Source organism: Scleropages formosus, chromosome 8 (assembly GCF_900964775.1).
Source record: "Scleropages formosus chromosome 8, fSclFor1.1, whole genome shotgun sequence".
NCBI classification, from domain to species: Eukaryota; Metazoa; Chordata; class Actinopteri; order Osteoglossiformes; family Osteoglossidae; genus Scleropages; species Scleropages formosus.
In genome coordinates, this window is record NC_041813.1 from 20395630 (window position 1) to 20419824 (window position 24195).

Sequence of the window (24195 nt, forward strand, 5' to 3'; positions counted from 1 at the left end):
GAGGGAGCGTAGCTCACGTCACTGACAGCTGGTGAAAGTTCTGCTGTTAGTGTCTGGGATTCTTTTGACAGAAAGAAGTTAAGAGAAAGCGATGGGCAGATTGGACAGGGCTGTTAGTGAGAAAACATCTGGCAGACAGAGGAGAGACTTGTGTGAATCATGTGAAACTTGTGGTGTACTTGTAAAAGGAATTGCAGTGGTTCTTTTTGTCTCCATCTTGCCCAAAAATGCACTAGCTGTAAAAGAGCTGAGTTTATTTTTTCCCCCAACTGAGCAAAAACCAAATGAAAAATAACATGGAGACAGTAAAAAAAAAAAAACAAAATTTAAATACTTTGCAGCTGCTCCCACTGACTGAATGTTCAGGTAGCTGTGCTGCACAGTGTCAGGGACACCATAGCCAACACACCCAGAAGAAAAATTAATTTCACGCCAATTTGTACCACCTCCAGTGAAAATCAGCTGGAATTATTAGAATTTTTCAGGAATTCAGGACTGAGGATATTGATTTGTCCAGAAATTATAACTTTATTCTCTGGTGGGACAGGAATAATTTCCCCGTATTTGTCGTTTTCATAAACTGAGGGATGGGCGTACTTTGCCTGCAGCCTGGTCTTCCACAGTGCTTACTCACCTATTTACTCACCTGCAAATAGCTCCGAAAGGTCAGAGGACACCAGCCCTGCCCACTTGCCTTTGTCCTTAATGTAGCGGAGCAGACAGGCATGCGGGTAATCCCTGCTATTCGCTGTGACGCTAAATGGGATTGAAGGCCAAGCACAGGCTTGTCTCAATACGCCCTGCAAGGAGAGGAGGCTAGAGGACGGGCTTCAACCGTGGGTACGAATTACATGCTAGTTAGCAAAAGGCAAAGTGCACAAGCTCCTAAAAACAAAAGTAACCTGTGTCAGTGAGATGATTAAATGGTATGTAAGGTATTACTGCTTCTCTTCAGAGCGGATGGTCTCAGGATCCTATCCTTCGCCCAGCTGCAGACACTGGTTTTTTTTTTTTTTTTCCAGGGAACATTTTAGGTTTACGAGCAATAAATACATTTAATCTTCTCAGTGTTAGGAGTAGTTTTACAATCAACAGGCACGCTAGATATAATTTAAAAACAATATGCCTACTTAGAATCAGCTGGCAAAGACATTCTAAGTAGAGCCAGACAGTTCCAAACAGACTTAGTTGGACACCTTAGTTATTTACATGTATTTATTAAGCTGACTGATTCACCCATTTATATAGCAAACCCAGGTCCTTCGAGCACAAGGTGATGTCACAGAACACCAGTTATTAAAGTGGAATGGCATTGTTTTTTTTTCCCGTGAACGGCCCAGTTGTAGCTGAACCGCAGAATCTGCACCAGGAAAGGGGCTTTAAAAAGACATTGCATCATTGCAGCTGACCTTTGCTTTAACTGACGTGGTTTACTTTTAGCAAATATCTGCGGAGGTGCTGATGGGAAAGAGCGTGTTTGGGGGGGGGGCAATAGTATTTTGGCATCGGTGAGTTTTCCCCGAGTGACATAGAAGCGATGCTGACATAAGGCCGTGGGGTGTTCTGCTTGGGCAGTTGAGTCCAAAGTGACAGAAGGAAAGGAGAGAGGGAGGAGAAAGTTGCCACTGCACACATATCTTCTTTATTGCATATCTGCAGGCTCACTGTGGCCAAACATCATCACATGGCCAGCACAAGCAGCAATTATACTCCAGAAAGACCTACAGGGCTTCACTAGCACGTGCCTGCAGGAGGGTCACATGCATGATCCCTGTAAAGGGATGCTCCAGAAGGAGGGTTTTCTTTCAAATGCTGTCCTTCCTTACACTTAGCACCAAACAGGCACAGGAAATTTGAATATGTGGCAATATTTACGCTCTGTTCAGCAACGAGGGGCCCCGAAGAGTTAGGCATTCTTTCCAGCGTCGAGCTCACCCTTTCCATCCACTGCTCGTCTTTGGCAGCAGCTCTAGTTCATGCGTGACTGTTCAGCGATAAGAGCAGCGCAGCTGAAATTTAGAGAAAAAAAATGGGAAGATGATACCAAGCTTCTGAGGACCGGAGGATGTCCACAGCATGTTCACCAGCTGGCTGGAAGGGGAGAGTGCAGAGAAAAGCAACAGCTTGCGGTCAGACAGCGGACGGGAGATGGTTCCAAAGCTCATCAAGAACAAGACCAGAAGGGACCCCGTTCGACAGCTGTGCTGCCTCAGTGTTTGTTCCATGTGGGGGTGGCAATGGGTCCGAGGGAAGCTCTCTCCACCAGGATGAACTCCTCGGGATTGTTGGGGGCTTTGTAGTGAAAGAGCAGTTCCTGAATGGCACGTTCCTCAACCTGTGAGAGGGGAAGAGCGAAACGCAGAGATGGGCTTCCTTTCCGAATTTTATTTGCTAAACCTTGTTTTATTTACAGAATGATTTGTCTGTGATTCTACTGAAGTTACTTTTTATTAAAAATGGCTAACAAGTAGAAATGTGAGTGTTCAGGTGCAAAAAAGAAAAATCAAAAGACTAGAGTTAGATATTTTTAAATGAATAGTGTGTGAAATTAGTGGAAAAAAGTCCTTTTATACAACCTAATGTGTTGTTCATATTTTCTGTGATTGCCGCAATACAGTGTAAAGGGGTTTTTGACAAATGACAACGATGACTTATGACGAGGTCTTTGGAACGGAACCCTGTCGTAAATCGAGGACCAAAGAGCACAAGTAGACATTCAGTGTGAGTTGTTTCATTTACCCAAGTAAACTCCGAAATAATCTTAGTAGTGTACACAGCGTCTACACGTTTTGAGCGAGTCACCTGAATGAGCGCAAGAGGTTTGTCTCGGCTGCGGATGAGTGCTGCTTCCTGCTGCCGTTCCTCCTCCACTATGGAGGCGAAGGTTACTGTGGTGCCCTGTGGTGGGCTTCCTGCTGCCCCCCACAGCCAGGGGCTGATGGGAAAGAAGAAGTGGTGCATCAGTGTAAAGTCAAATCCCCCCAACACTGATGCCCACCGACACAGTGCAAACACAATCTTCGGCACACATTACACACCATGGCGGAACGTATCTTTATCTCCAGCTGCCAGGCTTCACGGCAGGACATCACACACACCATAGGTCCCCACTCGGTGAAGAAGTGTTATTCACTTTTATGTTGTTTTCCCTCTTATTTCCCAATTATGTACTTTTTTTTTTTTTTTTTTTTTTTTATTGTTCTACGCCATTATATGAACATTTTTTATTTTATTTATTGTACACACACGTTCCAGAAACATCAGTAAAAAGCACCCATGAAACAAACTTTCTACAAGCATGGATGTGAGAAAAAGACTTTGCGTGGCTTTTGCTCTGTGAACAAACTGATAAGAAAATTTGTGAGGTTTCACTAAAAGCGGAACAGAGATGAGCAGATGCATTTCAGTATCACGCATGTCCAACATCTTTTCAAAGTGTTCTGTGTTGTAGCTGCGTGGTGGTTAACATCTAAGGTTTATTGTGCCTCATCGCCGAGTCTCGAAAGAACCAAGAATAGTCAGGAAAGATCAACTCCGACTGGGAGGTTATTTATACAGTGTCGGAATGCACTGGAGTTGCCTATTTGCAAACTTGCATAGTCTCTCTCACCCACTAGTGATACCAACACCACATATTACACAGAGCTACACGTGTCTATCAACAACGTGCATCTTTTCACACCAGAATTACTACACCAAAATTTTGCAGAAAGCTACTTCTCCCTGTGCTGAAGCAAAAGGACAACAGAGACACCTAGTGCGCAACACGTGTAGCTCTACGCACTGAGCATGTTTTCGTAAACACTGCCAGGCTGCTGTACATACTTTATTTAAATGAACATGTCAATATATGAGTATGAGTTCCTGCTGATCTGTCACTCATGTCGAGGGGAAAATAGCAACGTACTATGATGTGAATTTCATATAATTTACAATATAAGGTCTTTGTTATGTCACTTGGCTGTTGAGGCTGTGATTAGTTTACCAAACCGACCACAGTCCATGTGCCCTTAGCCAAGTGTGAAGGACAGAATAAAAGAATGTGAGTGTGTGTGCGCGAGAGAGAGACACACACTTACCCAGACAATCTTTCTACATGGCTTGTTGGAGGACTTGAGAACGTCACCTTCCTGACAGAAGAGGAAGAGTCTCCAAGAACTTCTGCTTCGCTTCGGACCTGATCCTTCTCCTCTTCCCTCATCACTTCTCGGAAAGATGACGAGGCCTGCGCTGGGGTCCCCCTGGAAACATGCGCACACAATTCCTCATAGTGCTCTCTGGAGATTGTTATGCACCTTTGACCTACAGTCATGCCATATCCAGAGCGTGATCATCCATAGCAGGAGATGTGCTCACACCAGGTGTAGCCAAATGGTATGAGATGCAGTCAGACTCAGTGTGTTGTAATTCCCAGTAGATTAGTGTCTGTGGTTAAAAACACAAAAGTGATGAACGTGTCTTAAACCCACCACGCTCTCCCCATCTTGGACGTAGTGACAGGAGGTGGAGATTTCACTGTGACACCATCCATGCAGGCCCCTTTGGTTGCCATAGCGATCATCTTCCTTTGCCTCTGTGAGAGCTTTGGTGGGGGTGCAGAGGACTTGGAGCTGCCATTGCCAATGTTGGTCAACAACAACAGGTGTGTGGTTAGCATTGCACATTTGAGCAGCGGCAAAGTCCCAGCCTGTACCATGAACTAACTATGAGGGGTAAGGGCCCCATTTAACACATATCTGTTGCCGCTACCAACTTCAGCTGTCAAGCAATCTGAGAAACAGACATGGGGTAGCTTACGATGAGCAACTTTTGGGTGTGGCTCCCAGGTTTTGCAAATGTGCTTCCATCTCCATGATGGTGCGCAGATCCAACACTGGGGGGTGCTGTGAGGGACTGGGGAGACAAAATGTGTTACAACTCCTACAGGCTCCACATCTGGCATTGCAATTAGCGTGAGGCTAGTGAACGTCCATGATGCGGCCCACCTGGTGTGTGGTCCGGGTGCTGGCTCTGGGGGCGGGCTCCTGACAGGAAGGATCCCTGTGGGATTCACGTTTGAGACCTGATGTGGGTTCTTGAGCCCTGTGACCCGAGCCTTCTCCTCCAGCTGCACAGAGCAAAACCACAGCAGGAGCTCAGTGCTGATACAGACTCCCAGTTGTGTTACAGACTCTGTCCTTACACTGCAGAAGACTCTTGATAATAGCCTACAAGACATCTAAACCCCACACCTAGGGACCTACTTGCTAACACCCAGCAAGGGGTGTGTGCCCCTCCACCTTCGGCTACTTGGTGGTCACACTCACAAGGGGTCCAAAATCAGGAAAAAAAAAAAAAAAAGTCTGTAGTTTCTCACTTTTGGCTACAATGTGATGGAATGAGCTTCCTCTCACCCTCAGAGCTGCTGAATTTTGTTACGCATTCAAGAGTCTCAAAAACATCTTTCAGACCCACTTCTCTCCTGATCTATCTGTTCCATAAACTTGCATTACACCATCTGTCACCATAACCACTGTATTTCCTATCAACTGCATGTACACAGCTACTTGTATGCCGAAAAAAGACTGCGTTGGACAAAATGGCATCTATACTGTAACTGTCTGTTGTGAAATGCACTTTTCGTTTCTCCAGTTGTACCATGCTTTGGCATCTGCTAAATGAATAAATGTGAAAGCAATTTGGAAACATCTGTGCCTGACCACAGTGCCCCTTGAAGGGTCTGTGTGCTCCTGTGTGCACTACCTCGAGTCTCTCCTGGAAGACTGGTGAACACAAGTCGCGGGGGCTGCCCACCCCAACGCAGCTGCCCTCCGAGTCAGAGGTGAGAAGCTCCTGCAAAGACTCAATGGAATTGGTTTTTGCCGACTTCACCAGACCTGGAAAAGACCAGACGAAGAGTCCTCTTATGAATTCTCTCTCTCAAACACACACACACACACACACACACACACACACACACACACACACTGCAAGGCAGCAGCCACCAAGCTAAAGTGAGCTTGCTACTAGTTCTAGGATACATATATCACTTACATACTGAATGCAGAGGACAGATTGAAGGCATTCGACCAAAATTATTGTTTATTCATTCAGATGATGCTTTTCTCTAAAGCAATGTTATGTTAAGCTACTTATGATTACCTATTTACATGTGATTTAAACCTGGCTCCTTCAAGCACAAATCTGCACCACCTGGTGCTGTTCCCTGAAGTATCTCATGGAGCACCTCTGTTCAAGTGTTCTCCAGCGAGTGTGTTCCTGAATGGAGGATTACCTGAGGTAGGCGGGCTTTGGATTATGTCAGACAGGTTATATCCCCCTGAACTGTCAGAGCGCCGTCGTGGTTTACGCTTGGCCTTCATTTTGGCTTTCTTCAGCAGTGTCTCTCTGGGGTGGAGTGAAGGGGATGGTGAAGCAATTCGCTGATTCAATCTCTAAACAGTACTGTGCTTCCATGTGTAATCTGGGCAATATGGAAGGTCATACCAGTGGCCTTACCTAGAGCTTTTGTCCACATCTGCACCATTTTCAGAATGAGGAGAGGAATCCCAGTCCTCGTCTTCGTAGACACTGAGGTCCGGTGCATCGGGGTTAGGAGTGATCAAACGTTTCTGCATCGCTGGTATCTAATGTCAACGTCAGGAGGAGACATCAAAGGGGGGAGGACATACCAAATACACCAAAAAAAAGGAGGCTGAGGATGGCAGAGGAGCAGCAGCATGAGCAGTTCTCACTCACCATCCTTCTGTAGGCAGCAGAAAGTTCCATCTGCATGTCGATACTAAGAATATCCAGTGTTCTGAAGATGAACACAAGGTAGCGCAACATCAACCCCCAGGTATGCTGTTGTGTTTTACATAATCTCAGATCCCTGACCCTTCAATAGCAAATACACCACGTGTGACTGTGTGTGGTTTTTTTTTGGGAAGTTGCCTGCTGGCATCCCGACCTACCGTGCCTCTAGCAGGGCAGCCATGTTGAGCCCGATGAACTGCAAGCAGGAGAGTTTGAGTTGCTGGGAGTTGTACATGGCAGCGAACTCGAGAAGCTCTGCTGCATTCTTCAGTGTCACTGTAGGACAACAGCAGACAGAGTGGTCAGGTCAGCGGTGCGCCCCAATGGGACTCCCTTCACACTACGGGAAGCAGGCCAGGCGAGGACACATACAGTTCTCTGCAATGGAGACCTCGCAGATCTCCTTCAGGCGGGGGATGAGCAGCTGATCGGCCATGACCAGAACATTGCACACAAACTCCACGTTCTGCGATTCTGGAGGAAAACATATGAGGCATTGCCACACTTGCAAACAGGAACAGCAGCAACCTGGTGTATGTGACAGTGGAAAAAACACTACACTGCTCCAGTTATTCAGTCTCCAAATGTCCGGTTTTTCCACTTATTAGGTCTGCAATTATAAACAGTGCTTCTTATTACTTAGTCCAGATTGTCATTTATCTGGTCTATAGCATGCAGTGCACCTTCTCAACATTTGGCCCAACGCAAGAAAATAGGACCACATTTGAAAATAGTTCAAATGGGAACTTCTCCCCACAAAAAATAATGGAATCTTTTTTTATCTGGGGCATAAGTGTACAGTAAGGTATTCCAGGTATTTTCACAATATCCAAGACCTATGTCGGTATTGTACATTTTACTTTTAAGCTGGCAGGCAAGCAGGCCCAATATAACCAACCACACATGAAAGGCCTGTGAACAAAGGTCTACAACATCATACTGAATCCTTCATTTCAGAGGGATTGCAAGACCTCAGCAAACTAAAAATGGGCCGGAGACTAGCTTGTTAGCTGCACTTGTCTATGCGCTTCCTACACACACACACACACCATTCACCTCTGACTGTGGGAGACTCATCAGTATAGATGTACTCGAGGATGACCTGCAGGACCTCGGCAGTAGCGGGCATCACCAGTGCTGTGCAGCACGAGGCCTGCGGGTAGGAGAAAGTGCATGTGGCTACATCTCATCTTAAAGAGTTCAATACACAGAGACAGTTCACAGCTCTATGTTAAGCTGCATAGAAACACTTGGCAAACCAACAGAGGCTTACTGTCGTCACAGAATTGCTGGACCCACCTCGCTCCAGGAGCTCCCCAGCATGCTGTGGAAGTACTCTGTGAATAAAATAACAGTAAGGTCAAAAGAATTACAGCACATCTAACTGCAATACAACATCACATATCACTGACCCCACAAATCCACACAAGCTACAATAGACTGGACAACAACATATGTGACGGACACTCACCAAGTCGTGCACATAACACACACTTGTGGCAGGGGAAATCCTTCCCATCTTCAGACTGCAGAGTAACATCACAGAGGTACAAGCTGCCGATAAAGGAGAGACGGAGAACGGCAATGAATTCTGGGTAGCATCTCACAATTCAAGCTAAGCTTTGCAAATAATGAACTCCAGTGTGTGAGCAATATCTGCAACATCTACACAATGTGTAAGACATTTAAAATGACAATGATCAATTCTAAGAATTTCATTGATATTCATATTATAAGGACTCATACTCTGATGCTGCTGCTTACTATGGCATCACAAACTTACTCAGCTGAACACAATTCTGAAGCAATGTCGTTTAAGTACGTTGCTTAATGGTGCAAACGCAAGGGCTTCCCCTTTTTTCAGTCAATAAGCGCACAAGTGCTGCAGCAAAGAACGAAAGTGGGAGACCTCACTAAAACAAAATGCTTGTTGTACAAATCATGAATGAGTTAAGCACTCACCACTTTTTTGGGTTGAATTTAAGTTTGTTTCCAGTCTTCTTGTGTAGAACATTGATTCTGCCGTTTTCATATCTGACTCCATCTAATCTGTAACAAGGAAGATATTACAAAAAAGGCAACAAATACCCATTAAAACTTAATCCACAAATATCTTTTCTTAAATCACAAAACTGATGTAAGCTGATATAGACATTTGTATTATTATTACTACTACACATATACACTCACTGGCCACTTTAGCAGGTGCACCTGTTTTACACATGTATCCTCCCCACACACACACACACACACACACACACACACACACACACACACACACACAGAGTGAGTTAGGTGCTGTAAATCAGCATCCTCCCTAGCCCTACTGAAGTATACTTAATGAACTGGCCACTACATACACACAAATTAGACACCTTTCCCATTACTCTGGCCCAAACACTTACCGTGCTACCAAGCTGCTAATACCCAGTTTTTTGGCCACACCCTGTAGGATTTTCACAGGGTTTGCTCCACCCTCGCCGGCCTCTTTTCCTTTGCTTTTCTTGCACGTCTTGGAAGTTCTGCTTTTCTGCTTGCTCCCTTCAAGGGCTGAAGCAGGCAGTGACTGGTACACCTCCAGGGCAGAGCAACCCTTCAGTCCACCACAGAATCCCAGCCCCTGTAAGCTGCAGATGAGTTGCTCCGGACTGGGCTCAGCAGGCTGCTCCTGGTTGAGGATACCAGGCCGGAAGCCCTGCTCCAGCATCTGGCACGAATCTGTGTAGAGAAACTGCAGGACGTACTCCAGCATGTCTGCAGGGACCTTTTCCAACACCATCAGGTCGCAGCCGACAGCATCTTCGCTCCACGTCACTCCCACTTCCTGCTGATTCTCTTCATCGCCCCGCCCTGCCTCTGGGGACAACTGCTTTCGGAAGAACTCTGACCTGCTTGATAGGATGTACTTGTGTACTGGGTAAGAGCGGTTGCCAGTCTGCAGCATAACATCGTGGATGCTATCAGCCTCATCTGCTTCGGCCAGCAGGCAGCGGAAGTGCTGGGAGAATGAAGAAGCGGAGACAGAAGGGACCTCATAGAGACTGGGCATGGGAAGGGGGGGGGGAGAAAAAAAAAAAACACACTGATTACACTTCAACATGCCAACATGTGTAACACACTATCCCTGTTTCAGAATTCTTTTGCATTCATTTATTAGATCATAAGTTAATAGCTCATACTGATACACAATATTATTTTCACAATAAAGTCTGCCATATAGTGGACATCGATTGTATAAAAGAACCAGGAACAACCGAAGAATTATTTTTGACTTCATGACTGAGGATTTTTCTTTTTTCTTCTCAGCTTCCAACTGCCTTTTTTAGGTACCGTTTCTATCACTATCTCTGCATTTATGCACTTATTTAGTTGGTTATTTGGTGCATTACTCAGGTGGAAAGAGCGCTAAAAATGAACAACTGAAAAGAACCAGATTATTATTTTGAGCAGGTGAGCTGCAGTTTGAGCAGCTTGAGTTATTACTATCTGGTCTTAATAATCTATATACTCTATAATCTCTATTGCGTGTGTTTGTAGTTGTTAATTCTACACCAGTACCTGGTCTTGGGGTCTGACTGCAGCACTCCAAAGTTACGGCCCTTGGAGTCTATGGTGATACTGACAGCCCGGTGGATGAACGGGATCCTCACCAGTCGGATTCGCTCGTACAAAGAACCACCCTCAAAGTGTCCTGTTTGCTCCACCCCTCCTCCTGCATCTGACCAAGTAAAGGAGGCTGTGAGACCAGTGGATGGAAGCGATCAGCTTCAGCAACATACATATGCGCAGCAAGGCACCTTTCTTTTCTGCACTCCTCTTGTGGTCTGTCAGCCAGTGGCCGGTGAAGCCTTCACCCTCCTGAGTGACGAACATCATGTGGTTCTTACTCAGTGCAATATCTGCCATGAACACCTGGCGCCCATAAGCCCACCGGCACTGCTTCACAGAGCTGCTGCCAGACCTCCAACAGAAGACCTATGAATGAGAAGTAGCCATTACTACAGAACATCTACCACTGAGTGGTCCCCACTGCTTTGCACCTCATGGGACTTTGCAAGTTTTTAACCTACCCTTCCTGCCTCATCTAAAGCAAGGATGGACACCTTGTCCCCTCCCCCTTCATTTAGCACCTGAGGATCCACACGGTGGTCCAGACTGCCACCACTGACCAGAATCTTCTTGATGTTCAGCTGCCTGAATGAGGGTTAGAGACACAAAGTTGAGTGTGTGAATTCATTCCGGGTTGAGGAGTTGTTTGTTGCATTTCTCTTTGCTGCAGAGACAGTTCATGACGCACCTGGAGGCAAGCTTTTTGCACTGATAGTCAGTTAGCAGGTACACATCGCCCTTCTCTGTCACGCACACAGTGGCCCCATTACTGGCTGCTGCCATGGCAATGGTCACGTCCTTGTGGTGAAGAGCGGACACCTGGCGAGGGGCAGTCACGCATTTCTCACCGTTGGGATCCAGCAGATACCCTGCACAAGAAAATGCAACTTCCTCACCAAGACAGGTTTGTGTATTATTATTCTTTGTTCTGCTGGACTTCATACAAGTATCTTGTCAGGCTCTTCTTAAACATACTGGGCTTACAAAAGGGACCAGGATGCTAAGTCTTGTAATGCCACCAAGACCTTTTTTACACAGTTCACATGACTATTATACTCCGAATTATATACATTCTGATATTTGTTAATTAAGAAAATGATTTGACTAACTTCAAGTTGGTCAAAGGTTGTAGCCAAGCAAACACTGTTCAAATGGCTTAATTCTTCTTTGGGTTTCTATTGCATTCAAGAGACCAGAACCTTTTACTGCAACATCCAGGAAATGATGGATGTGGGCTTCCTGTTTCATGTTTCCATAAGCCAACAGGAAACAGAGGCCCATTTCACCATGACCGCTGAAGCCACATACCAATACCACCAAGTCTGGCAATCAAGTCAAGGTCTCCTAGTCCATGAATCAACCTTCCAACTGGCTTGTGAACTCAAGGACCTCAGAGCCCATGGTGTCATGGGCTTCTCCAACATTCCTCTCCAAAAGTCAAGGCAGCAGTGTATCCCAGGTGTGGAGGGGACACTTCGAGTCACCACTGCGACAGATTTAGGAGCATCTGTGACTGACACAGTGACGGCCTCCTGCCATTAGGCTGAGGTTAATGGACTGGTTTCAGTCCTGAGTTTTCACACAAGGAAGGGCAGCTGACGGGAGCTGCGCATGTCTTCCACATGAGTCCTATGATGGTGACAGCTGCAGTGTGCTTTCCCCAGGATGGAGCAGACTAGTGCCTAACCACTGCAACCTGAGAGGCAATAAAACATGCGCACATACGCTCATACACTTCTAAGAAACTGTGGCTTGCTGATTGCTGTTAAATGTTTGCTTTTAAGCTTTAGGCTAAAGTGGAAAGAGAGGGAGATGGAGAGGGGGGAAATCAGGTCTTAAATCGTGCCCCCTAGGGGCTGAGACATGGCTGCCGTATTGACCGAGAGGCCTCATTGATCGTGGGGACCTTGGCCCCTGTGGACTCAAGACTGTCTATTCAGACATAGGGAAAGGTCAGCGGTCTGCGAGAATGTGTGTAAGACTGAGTGTATGTTTGCATCGGGCATATCACGCACGCGGAGACCCATGGAACGACAAGCACGTGGGCTGTGCCCCACAGCTCTGCTATGACAGCCAATATACAAAGGCAGGGAGCCCCGAAGTCTTACCCAACTGCCCTCCATTCAGACCCATGGTGTAGAGTGCATCCCGAGTCCACAGGACTGTGTGGAACCGTCCTGCCGCTACACCAATCACTATCCTTCCTTTCAAAGCCTTGCAGAATACCTGCAGTCATCAGAAGAACACCGACTGGTCACCTCCAGCAAACATTTGCATTTTTCTAATTACCTCTCTCAAATACGTGAGAAATGTTATCTTTCATTGTCAAACATGCTCGTGAGATAATACAGCTGCACATTCTACTGAAAACTACAATAATTAACACAAATGACAAATAAGCTAATGTAATTATATAAAATCTTAAGTGCCTAAACTCTGCAGTGTGAAGGGAGAAACCAAAGTGCAAAGACAGAAAGTGTCTAGAGTGCAGGAGGTGCCTTCTATACCTGTTTGGGCACATGACTGGAGGTAGCGGGCAGGGTCAGACCCAACTGGTGGAACGTGTTAAGGCCAAAAGTGTAGACATAGCCTTCCTCTGTGAGCACCACAGTGTGATCCTTGGCTGCAGCCACCTGTGAGCAGTGGTGCGACAGAAGTCCCTCCACCACACGGGGCACCTGACACACACACATGCAGGTGAGACAGGTAAGAAATAGGCAGACACAAGGAACAGACAAGCTGCTGACGAAGAGACACAGCTGCACTTACCAGATATGTCTGCTCGTCACCATGCCCTAGTCGACCGCCCTGACCGTGTCCACAGGTGAACACCTCGCCCTTCTGAGACAGGAACACGGAGTGGAACTTGCACAGCACCACCTAAGCAATAGACAATTCTCTGTTGACACCACACAACCTGGAAACAAACACAGTTTATGTAGGTTTCCTCTGGGTGCTCCGGTTTCCTCCCTAAAAATTTTTTACAATACGCAGTACAGTTCTGTATACCATGAATACTGTAATTATCTAATGTAATTGTCTATGCGTTTCATATAAAAAGAACTGGCAGAAGTAACATTTTAAATGTGCACTGACATTGTAAGAGCGAATACATAACCCATGAAGTGCGATTAATGGGTGGGGTCAATTCCCTTATGCAAGGGGTTCAGGAACAGAAAGCGTCTGTACCTTTTCTTCCTGCGCGCAGATGTAAAGCTATGATCCTGTGCTCTTTGGGGAGCTTTACTTGAATAACCACTGTCTGCTGAAGAACTGAGAACTGAGCTACTCGCCTGTTCAATGAAACACTTCCTGATGCAACCGTGGACATCACACTTATAGCAGAGAGCAGCAAGGTTCAAAAATGAAACAGAAGAGTCAAACATCACACTGCCTGAGGATGTATGGAGGGTATAACAAAGCCTCACCTCCTCCACCTGGCTAAGACTTCCAAGCATAAGGAGCAAGAGACTGTGTGCTTGTGTGCTGATGCGAGAGTTACTTCAGATCACAAACTGCACCACAAGCCACACAGATCCCCTACAGCACAGGCCTGCACTTCCCCCACTGTGCCCCCAAACACCAGCCTGCTGCTGTCAGTCAACATAGTATCAGCAACAACAGAAGTGCCTCAGGCAGTCGGTCAGCATTCCCAAATATCACCTGGCTGATGAAGACTGTTCCGGAACAATGGAGATTACAAATGGTGTCAGAGGTGAGTGTCATATACAACACGTGTGACAGGCCATTTTTGTCAAATTTAACTACTAAAGGGACAATCTGATACTGTACTTGTTTGATGTAAACCCCAGTTCTAGAGAAGAAGTCCACAATCTCTGGGTGATGACGACTCTCGTGGTTTCCATGCCCCAGGGTGAAGTTGGTGTTGTTTCCCCACGTATACACCTCTGTGGGGTCTATTGCAAAAATAATACTGCGTTAGAACAGCACTGCCTATGAGGACAATACTTAATAACCAGTTTCTGAACATAAGTACCAATGTCTCCATCTCCAGTCCTGCCAGTCACACACAGGCTTCCCTGCAAAATGAATGCCCCTTCTGCGAGAATGCAGAGTTGAAAAGGCAAAGGAAGGTCTTATGTAAAACTTGAAATGATAATGCACAGACTACTCTCAAAGGCAATATCATTACCAATTACTATGTTAGTTGATTTACACTATCAAACAGCTTCACAAATAGCTCAGCAGAGAAGGATTTTGATGCATTCATTGCACTTGCAAATATGTATTGAAAACTGCCTGATTAGGAAGTGTTCTAATAATTTTATATAAAGTATTTAAATACAGCTTCTCAAAGTGCTTTAGAATAAAGAAGAAACCAACTCTAAAGCAGCTTACAAGAATAAAGCAGACAACCTATATGAGTACTGCATTAGTCAAGGACACCCTGGTATACAGCTCACCAGTCGAACAGAGGGAAATCACACACTCATCCACTCACACATTAGTGGTAAACTGGAGTCACCCATCCACCTGAAACATGTCTTTTGACAGCGGGGGAAAAAAACGGAGCACCAACAACTAACATTAATAAAAACATTGGCTTCAAATACTCTGATTCCTTAACAACATGTACCCACATTGGCACTTCCAAATTCAACAACACTATTCCGTACCTTTGAATCAAAAGCGGCAAACGCTGCCCTCAGGAAATAAAACAGTGAACAGGGCAAGAACGATGGGGTTACAACGGTCCTTACCAGTATTCCGGAAAACCACATGCTGGGGCCTATCTTTCATGGTGATGTCCAGAACTGAGAGGCCTTCTTTATCCAGTGTGGTAAGCAGGCCACCATGCTGGAGAGCAGACCAACACGGACAAGGCTGTCTTTACTCAACGGCATGTAATGGTAGCAGGAAACCACTGCTACCTGCTTTTTAATATAAACGTGAATGAAACCATTTTAGCGGTAAAAACCGATCCCACTTCCAAGCCAAACAGTTAAATAATAGACTGTGAGCAGCAAGTGCCACTCAATGGGTCGCGATTCCAACACAATAAGGTGCAAACAGGAAAAAGATCTGAACCCCAGAGCTACACCGCACGATACCTTGACCAGAGCCAGGAGGCAGTGGATGTGTCCGTAGAAGGCGCTCCGGTGCAGTGCCGTCCAGCCAGACTCCTTGTCTTTCAGTAGTATGTCTGCCCCCTTGCTCTCCAGCAGCCACTCAAGCAGGGCCCGCTGGCCCATGGAAGCAGCCAAATGCAGGGCAGAGCGCCCAAAGGCATCCCGCAGCGTGGCCGCATTGTAGCAATGGGCCAAGAGGAAGGCGTGCAGGCGGCCCTCTGAACCGGCAGTCAGCGCCGCCACCACCTCTGCACCATGTTGCAGGGAGCGACACTTGGGCGTGCAGTCTGGGAATGGCGGGGTCATTCTGAAATCCCCACCGGCACACTACAAAGCCTTGCTGTGCCCTCTTCACATATATAATGTAGTATCTGTTTATGCTGCCACCTCTAAACACAAACAATTCCCCAGAACAGTAATAGTGTCAATGCAGTCTCTTTACCAGTCCACCCCCCACCGGAGAAAACACTGAAGTTGCGGAAGTACCTTTAGGTTTCAAACAACAGAGTGAACAAAAAGGTGGAGGGCTTGGGAGAAAAGTAAGCAAAGCAGGTGCACTGCTGTACGTGGGTGGGGAGCTAGAACAGTGCTTGTGTTGGGCTTCCACCGCACTCTAGCACACCGCCACCAGCACGGCCCTTAGTCCACCATGCCGGCTGCGGGAACACACCACCAGACATGCGTGGCACTGGCTGCAAAAGCCATGTCAATAAATATAGTAGAAAATTTTACAAATATAGAGGTTCTCTGTTTTCACAAAAAATAGTTCTTTCTCTGTAAAGGTTTCATACGAAATGTAATAAGTCTGCCACCGTCGGCCACCTCCACCGCGCCCCCCTGGGCAAGGGGGAAGGCTCCTCTTCCCCCACACACAGCACACCTTCAGGCCTCCATAATTGTAGGGTGAACCTGGGGGGGTGAGGGAACACAGAAGAAGACAGCAGGTCACACACAGTGCTTACACTAAAGTGACAGTGACAGATTCACTGGCCAAAGCACTGCAAACAGTCAGGGGAAGCAAATAGTGTAGTAGTTACAGCTGCTGCCTTTGGACCCAAAGGTTACGGGTTCAAATCCCACCTCCCTCTGTAGTACCCTTGAGCAAGCAAGGTGCCTACCCTAAATTTCTCCAATAAAACTGTGTAAATGGGTAAATTAATCTAGAGAAAGGTGTCATAAATCATTTTGTTCTGAAGCTTTAAGCTGAACTCAATACAACCATGTGCTGCTGTCCTCACTCTCCTCACAGTTATTATGCCAGGCTTTGCCAGGAGAAGTTTGCATATGGAACCTCGCAGTTCTCTTATCAAAAACTGCGCGTCAGAGGGGGGGGAAACACAGATGACTGCACTTGGGCAAGCAGCTCTGAATAGACACACGTTCCTATTGCCAAAACGACACAGAAAACGGAGAAAAAATAGGTCAGCTAAAGAACCTGGGACACATGACGTGTGTTAGCTAAGCTGGCAAGCTACTGAAATTCCAGTCAGGTTTCAGCATAATTATTCAGAAAAGCTGTGGACTTTAGACTGTGCAAGACAAGTTGGATACAACAAACTCACCACATGATCATCTCTCCAAATCTTGAGTGTGTGTATATACATTATTATACACACAGAACTGAGTAGGTTTCCACATCACGTCATGTCATGATGTATGATTTGTCTGTTGCAATATAATACAGTATTGAATACTGAAGAAGCCACCACACAGTGAGTGTCACAGTGCTCGTACACCGCTCTCTCACCTGCCGCTAGAAGAAAGCGAAAGTTCTCGTGACTGAGCGTGTCCCCACGGTGCAGTTCCACATCATCATGTCCTCGGAGCGAAGCGAAAAAAACAGTGTCAAAACCTACTACACCCTTACACTCTGACGCACGTACACACACCGAGTGTGTAGAAGTCACGGCCCTCAGGGTGTGCGCTGCGCTGCGCTGGCGAAGGACGAGGAAACACGGAGCGATCTGATTGGCTGACTAGCGCCCTGCGCGAGAGCCGTATTCCGATATGCTCTGTCGGAACGCACCGTAGCGACGGAAACGGCTGAGAGCGCATGTCAGCGGAGGGACCGATCGAGAGATGGTGCGTGCGCATGCGCGTAGAGCCACGTGTGGCTCACTGATAGCGGAGTGCCCTGTTATCGTTCGTTTAACACAAGTTACCTATAGCTGCGTAGACTTTTACCCTAATTTACATTGTGGACATAAATATAATTCTTTTCTGAGGATTAGAAACTGAATCTTTTGCCTAATAAGCTTTTTTCAGAACTACGCTGGCTAGCACGAGCTTCAGATATTTATTTGAGAGGTTTATTTACTTAAAAAAATGATAAAATACTACAGTAATAAATATTACAAATAAGTTTTTTTTAACTTATCGCATTTTTATTCTGTAGAAGGTCATTACTCTATGTCATATGGGGTGAAAAAAGCATACAAATAATGTATATACTCATACTGTATAGAGACTAAATTCAAACGGCCTTTGGCTTTTGTAATAAAATAGCATCTTTCTGTATAGGAATGCCATTCCCCTTTGAACCCATAAACACCTCTGTCTGGATAACGTTTTGTCTCGTATGTTTCTGTTGTATTATACTGTATATCCAATTTTGCCGCTGTGACGTCATCTGTACTGACTGCTTATTTTTCACATTTATTCCAGTGTTTTCTTTCCCGTTTATTAAAGAAATGAAATATTATAATACCATTTTAATTCCTAGAAACCCCAGATCTGTGAGGACTGTGTTTCTACTCACAGCTTACCCTATTTTTGATTAATAAGTTTTAATTTTTCTAAATCGGGGGTTCTTGCTGCGTTTTATATTTTCCTTGTTGCAGCTGGGGTTTTACATGGAGTGCTGTGAAAAAAAGGTCTCCTGGAACCCTCTCTCCAATTTTCTCTATTTTCGCAGCTCAGACTTGCTTGGAAAGTCACACTGTCCGAATATATAAAAATTAAAATAGAAGCCACCGGTGCTACCCGCTGTGCCACCGTGCCGCAGGCACATGTAACTAATGCTGTCACTATGTGTGACATAATTGTATGTGGAAGTAGTTAAAAACTGAGCGATCCTTTCTCCACAATTATTCATGGACATTTCTTCAGGACGGGTCCTTGCTTTAGGTAAAAATCATCTGTTGTATAAAACCCTTTAAAACACGTCATGCTGATTTTCCCAGCTGTGTTTTAAATGCAAGGCCACTCCAACTATTCAAAAAATATTTCAGAAAATATTTGCCCCCACCAACAGTCCCGTTATTAACCACAAATTTCTAATTTACGCCTTCTTCTTTCTTTATGGCCTTATAATTTATGTCATAGGCTGCTGGGAGGATTCACAGAGTCACAGTTTCATTCATTGTATGCTGCAACAGGCTGTTTACTGCACATATGACAATTAACTCTTGAATCTTGAATCTTGAAACCAGATTCCTTTTTGGTGTTATTGCCCTGTTATTGTATTGTTATGCTCTCCAAACGTAGCTCCCTCTGTAAATACATGTGCCACTGAAATGTTTTATTTTCTTCCACACCTGCAAGAGAATTCCTTCAAATTTCGGAATGTCTGGACACGTTCTGGAACTTATTAGACCGCGCTACGTGGCGACACATGTGAAACATTGTAACCTTTCTTACCCCTTTTAAACACGATCTGGGTGTCCATATATTATTTTTGCTGTGAAAAAGCGAAGTGGGGAGTAATATCTTTTCAAAAAGCCGGCATGCTCCGCTAAAGCACATATCGCGTCAATCATCATGTGTGAACGAAGGAGCGTCAGATTCTGAAAGCGTTTTTTATCACGAAGTGTTCCTGTGTGCGATCAAATGGCAACACATAATAAATACGATAAGTGAAAAGAGTAAAAACCACACCCTGGTTATGTGAACTTTGATGAGGGCCTATGCTGGAAAACGCCGTGTGTCTGTACGGTACAGTACGGTACTGTACGGTAAGGTACAGCGAGCGTTCCATCTGCGGCTGCGCTCGGCGGGTCCCCGCGCCGTGGCCCGATGGTACCGCCCAGACGCGCGCGGCTCCGCACGGGCACCCGCAGGCTGCAGCCAGTTGAGAAGCGCTCCTTCGCCGCTGTCCACGGAAGCGCCGTGTCTGCGGGCGAACATCTTCAGCGATCCACCGACTTCGGTAACTTGCTGCTGTTCTTCGCGCTCTCTACATGATAACCGAGGCTCGTCGGTGCCGGAAGGCGGACCGGCTTTAACAAATGGCAAAACACGCGTGTTTCGAGCCTCTTTTAAACTTTTTTCTTTCGGGCCTTTTTGTGTGATGTTCTGTAAGTGCGGGGCGAACTCTTTGTCCAACTTACAAACTCTGTCGCGCAAGCGCCGCTTGTTGATGTTCCGCTCGAAGCCTTGGCTTGTTATTTTCTCCTCCGAATCATTCATTGAATGATCTGAATATTATTTTTGTTCATAAAGTGACTTCCTTTAAGTTAAGCGTCGCGTTTTTAAAACTGAGCCAAGAAGTGTGTGCGGCACTGATTCTGTGCGAAAAGCTGGTAAGATCATTAACCTTTTATGTTTGACTTGCGTTTATCCATATAAACGTAATACTGTGTGAAAACGCGATTTAACGATTTTCAGCTTGAGTAACAGTGGAAAAAATGCCTTTTTCTCTTGCGGTTGTGTGATGACATATAAAAGCATTTTTTTCTCATTTCACATTTTCGTGAATCCGATACTTTTTTTTCAATCAATCATTCATGTTAGCAACTTTTAACTAGACTAGAGTTGGGTCCCGTCAGCATTTAATAACTCTTACTTACTGGCAAAACCAGAACACACAAACACACATACACACACAAATTATTTTCAGTGAAATCATCCCTGTTGATTAAAATGTTTTTTGTAACAATACTATACTATAGTGACTTTGGGGGAATGTTGTTAATTTCCCTGTAATGAATATTAATATTAACTCACTTTGCCTATTAAATCATGAGAATAATTGCAATAATAAGCCTAGGCCCTAGTAACCTTGTAAGTTACTAGGCTAAATAAATAAATACGTTTTGATTAAAATTCGATGTGTAAAATTATTCGTGGCTGTGCAGAGCAGAACTTACTTTGACTTTTAGCTTTTCATGACTCTAACCATTTTAATTTTCTTTTCATCCCTTTCCAAGTAAACAGCTGGTAACAAGAGTTGTCAACATTTCCAACTCGGAGGGCTGAAAGTTTGAGGATCAGCCTGAGAAGATGTGCCTTCCAGGCCCCTTGCTGTGCATCTCGGCCGCGTTGGGGCAGAAGGGGCCTCGTGGACCCACGCTCTGTTTGGTGCTTGCCCTTCACATCCTGCTCTTTGGATCTTGTCATGCTTGTCCTGATATGTGCAGCTGTTTCACAACCACGGTGTCCTGCAGAAATGCAGGTCTACGCACCATTCCCCAGTCTCTGCCTGCCAATGTGGAGGAGCTCATTGTAACTGGCAACAACATCACGTATATCACCAACGAATCCTTCCCCGTAGTCCTGCACCACCTCACCAGACTGCACCTGAACGCGAACAGCATGATGGCCGTTGGCCCGGGTTCGTTTGCCAACTTGCCAAGACTTGAAGTTCTAGATCTCAGCGACAACAGTTTATTGGCTTTCAGGCTGGGGATGTTTGACATTCCACAGCTGAGCAGACTGAACCTGAGAAACAACACCCTCGTCGACTTTGGGGACGCAGCCCTGAAGAGTCCAAAGCTGCGACATCTTGATTTGAGGGACAATGCACTGAAAAAGCTCTCCAACGCCACCATGCTGGCCTTTGCTCAGCGAACTGACTTCAGTGTCCTGCTGGCGGGAAACTCCTGGGTGTGCGACTGCAACATCGAGGATTTTGTAGCGTGGCTGAGAAACTCGGATGCGATCCACGACAAGCAGAACTTGTCTTGCATCTCCCCAGAGAATCTCCTTGACGTTGGCCTGCTGCGGGTCAACCGGTCTGAGCTGCAGTGCCCCAGCTCCGGGGGCATGGAGCGTGCGCTGGAGACCTCCTACGTGTTCCTGGGCATGGTGCTGGCCCTGATTGGCCTCATCTTCCTCCTGGTCCTGTACCTCAACCGGAAGGGCATCAAACGGTGGTTGTACAACATCCGGGACGCGTGCAGGGATCACATGGAGGGGTACCACTACAGGTACGAGATCAACTCTGATCCCCGGCTGGCCAACATCAGCCTCAACTCAGATGTGTGAGTTGCCCATGCGGTGGAGCCTAGCAACTGGCCCTAGCTATGCATGCCACACCCCGGTCCTTGAACCCTCTGCCTGCACCCGCAGATCCTGCCCCGCGTGTCAAAAAAGGCCATGTCATGTGATATAGGATGATGTGCTTCCTCATTGTTTGACGTCATGCAGCGCTGCATGGATTGGGCCTGGCAGGCTTGGATCACTTTGCCAAGGTCTTCCTCACCTGCCAGCACTCGCTGGCTTTGTCTTTCGTTACATGACTGAGGAATGTCAAAGAACTTAAATATATTCTTCTGAACATATCTAGATCTCAATGAAATAGTCTCGGTATTAGCTAAACCCTCTCCCACGGAATAAAATCTTGCACCCGGAGTTTCTGTTATGTTGTTGAAAGTACCTGCTTGTCATATTCTTTTTTTAATGTCTTTTATTTTATTATCGACGCTCTGCGCATTTATAATAAGACGCGGTCGCTCTTGGTTCTACCTGAGGACGTTCTGCTGGATAAAAGGTCCTGAGCGGTTGCTCTCTGCTGGACTTGTGTGACTGGAAGCCTGACGCTGCAGCAAGACTCCGCACTCGACACCCTTTTCCCACATGGAACGTAAATAGATTTACATAATTCCAAATGACCTAAAGCGGTAGTGATATATACCTTGCTGTAGATTGCAAGATGTTTTATTTTGTATTAATTTACTTGTCTAAATATATTATTTAACCTGTATTTTGGAAACATTTTCTAGTATTCACATGCATTTCAAGCTTTTTCTTTTCAGTATGGGTAACACATGCGCACGCACACACACCAGATGCACTCTCTCTCTCTCTCTCTCTCTCGCTCGCTCGCATCTCTTGTTCTTTCACACATCCATATGCTCACACACCCCCCCCACGCACTCTCTTTCACACCTTCACACACATACCCTCACGCAGGTCCGTACATTCACCCCCCCGGACACATACACCATATACCCATGTTCTCCTTTTTCACATAAAAACACACTTCTCTGCCCTCACACATACCTGTACACTCACTCTCACATGCTCATATGCTCTGACACTGCTCTCCGTAACTCACACCAGTCATTTCTAAAACTCAGTGGTCCTCTGATAACATTCAAACACCTTCCGCATGTTGTGCAAGTGTATAGCAGCCACTGGTGTAGTAGTTAAAGGCACTACTTTTGGATTTGAATCTGAATTTCTGCTGTAGTACCTTTGATCAAGGTACCAACCCTGAAATGATACGGTAAAGATTGCCTAGCTGTATAAATGGGAAAACCACTGTAAGGAGCTTAACGCTGTGTTTTGCTTTAGGGAAAAGTGCCAGCAAAATAAATTTTACAGATTTCCACCCTGCATCCAATGTGTTTTTCTTTTTCTGGTCTGGCGCAGTTAACTGTGAGCTTGTTTACTGTTGAATGGGGCAGAAGCAGTTTTACATGTCGGCAGGAAATGACTAATAGGAATGACTTGAGCAGAATTTAAGCATCAAGAAAAGACATAAGGCTGAAATGATTGCATAGCCATCAAACTGTTCATTCTCAGCTTGCTCTCAATAGGGTATAAATGCATAGTGCGGAGTGCTTATTTAAAGCGTTGCCCTCAATTGGGCTTGTGGGACAAAGCGGGCGGTGCATGTAACAATGCTGCCGAGATCAGCTGATATTCTCTCAAGGTTCTTGCTGCACATCGCAAGGCTAAAACATGGAAATCGGTGCAACTGGCTCTGACTTCTCTCCGCTACATTATTCAGCCCATTTACAGTGTGTTCTTGGTCTCTCTCACTAGCCCGTGTGCCACCACACCACGGTTTTGGAGGAAGCTAAAATGGAAAACAGGATGTTTTTCTACACAGAAAATGTGCTGTCATTTGGAAAATTGCTTTCCCACTCGTGTTCCTAATTAATAGCTCATGCTGATGGTACTTTGGTACCCTCCTTGTACCACAGAATGAGTTCCCAGGGCTTCAGGTGGACCATGAGGTTTCCTCCAATCTATTTTCTCCGTTCAGTCTTCGTAGTCAGTACAAGCGCTACTGTGGTGGACTAAAATACAGTATTTCTGGAAACAGTTCATGTAGCTGTAGTTAATGCACAAAATGTTCTATGCTATGATTTGAGAAATACCGGAATGATAGAAGTAATTAAGTGGAGAGGGGAGTAGAGCAGAAATCCAAATACGGCTACCCCTCACCTGACAGGGTTAATTTGTTTCGTGAAATCACACATTTAGGTGAATTATTGTTATTAAGAGGGTGTTTTATGATTATTTCTCATGGAAAAATATATAGTTGTTTTGAGATTAAACATGTCAACTAAAATTAAAAATTACCAAAGTAAATGGCATTCTTTATGTATGATGATAACACATTTTATAATAGTTATACCAGAAAATGTTGATTACAGGCAGTTCCTGCATTACGAACGAGTTCCCTTCACAAATTTGTCTTTAAATCGAATTTGTACGTAAGTCGGAACAGTTAGGTACGGTTTGTATCTAA

At 45.6% G+C, this 24195-nt stretch overlaps 2 protein-coding genes across 2 annotated transcripts; one reads left to right on the forward strand and one right to left on the reverse strand.

Moving 5' to 3' along the window:
* Window positions 1–1622: 1622 nt before the first annotated feature.
* ibtk (inhibitor of Bruton agammaglobulinemia tyrosine kinase) lies at window positions 1623–17420 on the reverse strand. Its single transcript, XM_018757345.2, has 28 exons — window positions 17242–17420; window positions 15477–16403; window positions 15126–15222; window positions 14197–14321; window positions 13174–13284; window positions 12912–13082; window positions 12513–12630; window positions 11093–11273; window positions 10866–10989; window positions 10593–10770; window positions 10354–10513; window positions 9201–9836; window positions 8758–8844; window positions 8267–8349; window positions 8095–8132; window positions 7852–7948; window positions 7168–7269; window positions 6954–7071; window positions 6739–6799; window positions 6499–6626; window positions 6275–6387; window positions 5743–5876; window positions 4986–5107; window positions 4798–4893; window positions 4470–4610; window positions 4080–4241; window positions 2803–2935; window positions 1623–2335 (listed from the first exon to the last, which is right to left on the reverse strand). The coding sequence occupies exons 2-28, from the start codon at window positions 15798–15800 to the stop codon at window positions 2210–2212; spliced, it is 3966 nt and encodes a 1321-aa protein (XP_018612861.2). The 5' UTR covers window positions 15801–16403; window positions 17242–17420; the 3' UTR covers window positions 1623–2209.
* A 2118-nt stretch (window positions 17421–19538) lies between these two features.
* tpbg (trophoblast glycoprotein) lies at window positions 19539–22426 on the forward strand. The gene is made up of 2 exons (XM_018757074.2): window positions 19539–19641; window positions 20642–22426. Exon 2 carries the CDS (start codon window positions 20715–20717, stop codon window positions 21696–21698), a length of 984 nt encoding a protein of 327 aa, XP_018612590.2. The 5' UTR covers window positions 19539–19641; window positions 20642–20714; the 3' UTR covers window positions 21699–22426.
* Window positions 22427–24195: the final 1769 nt, after the last annotated feature.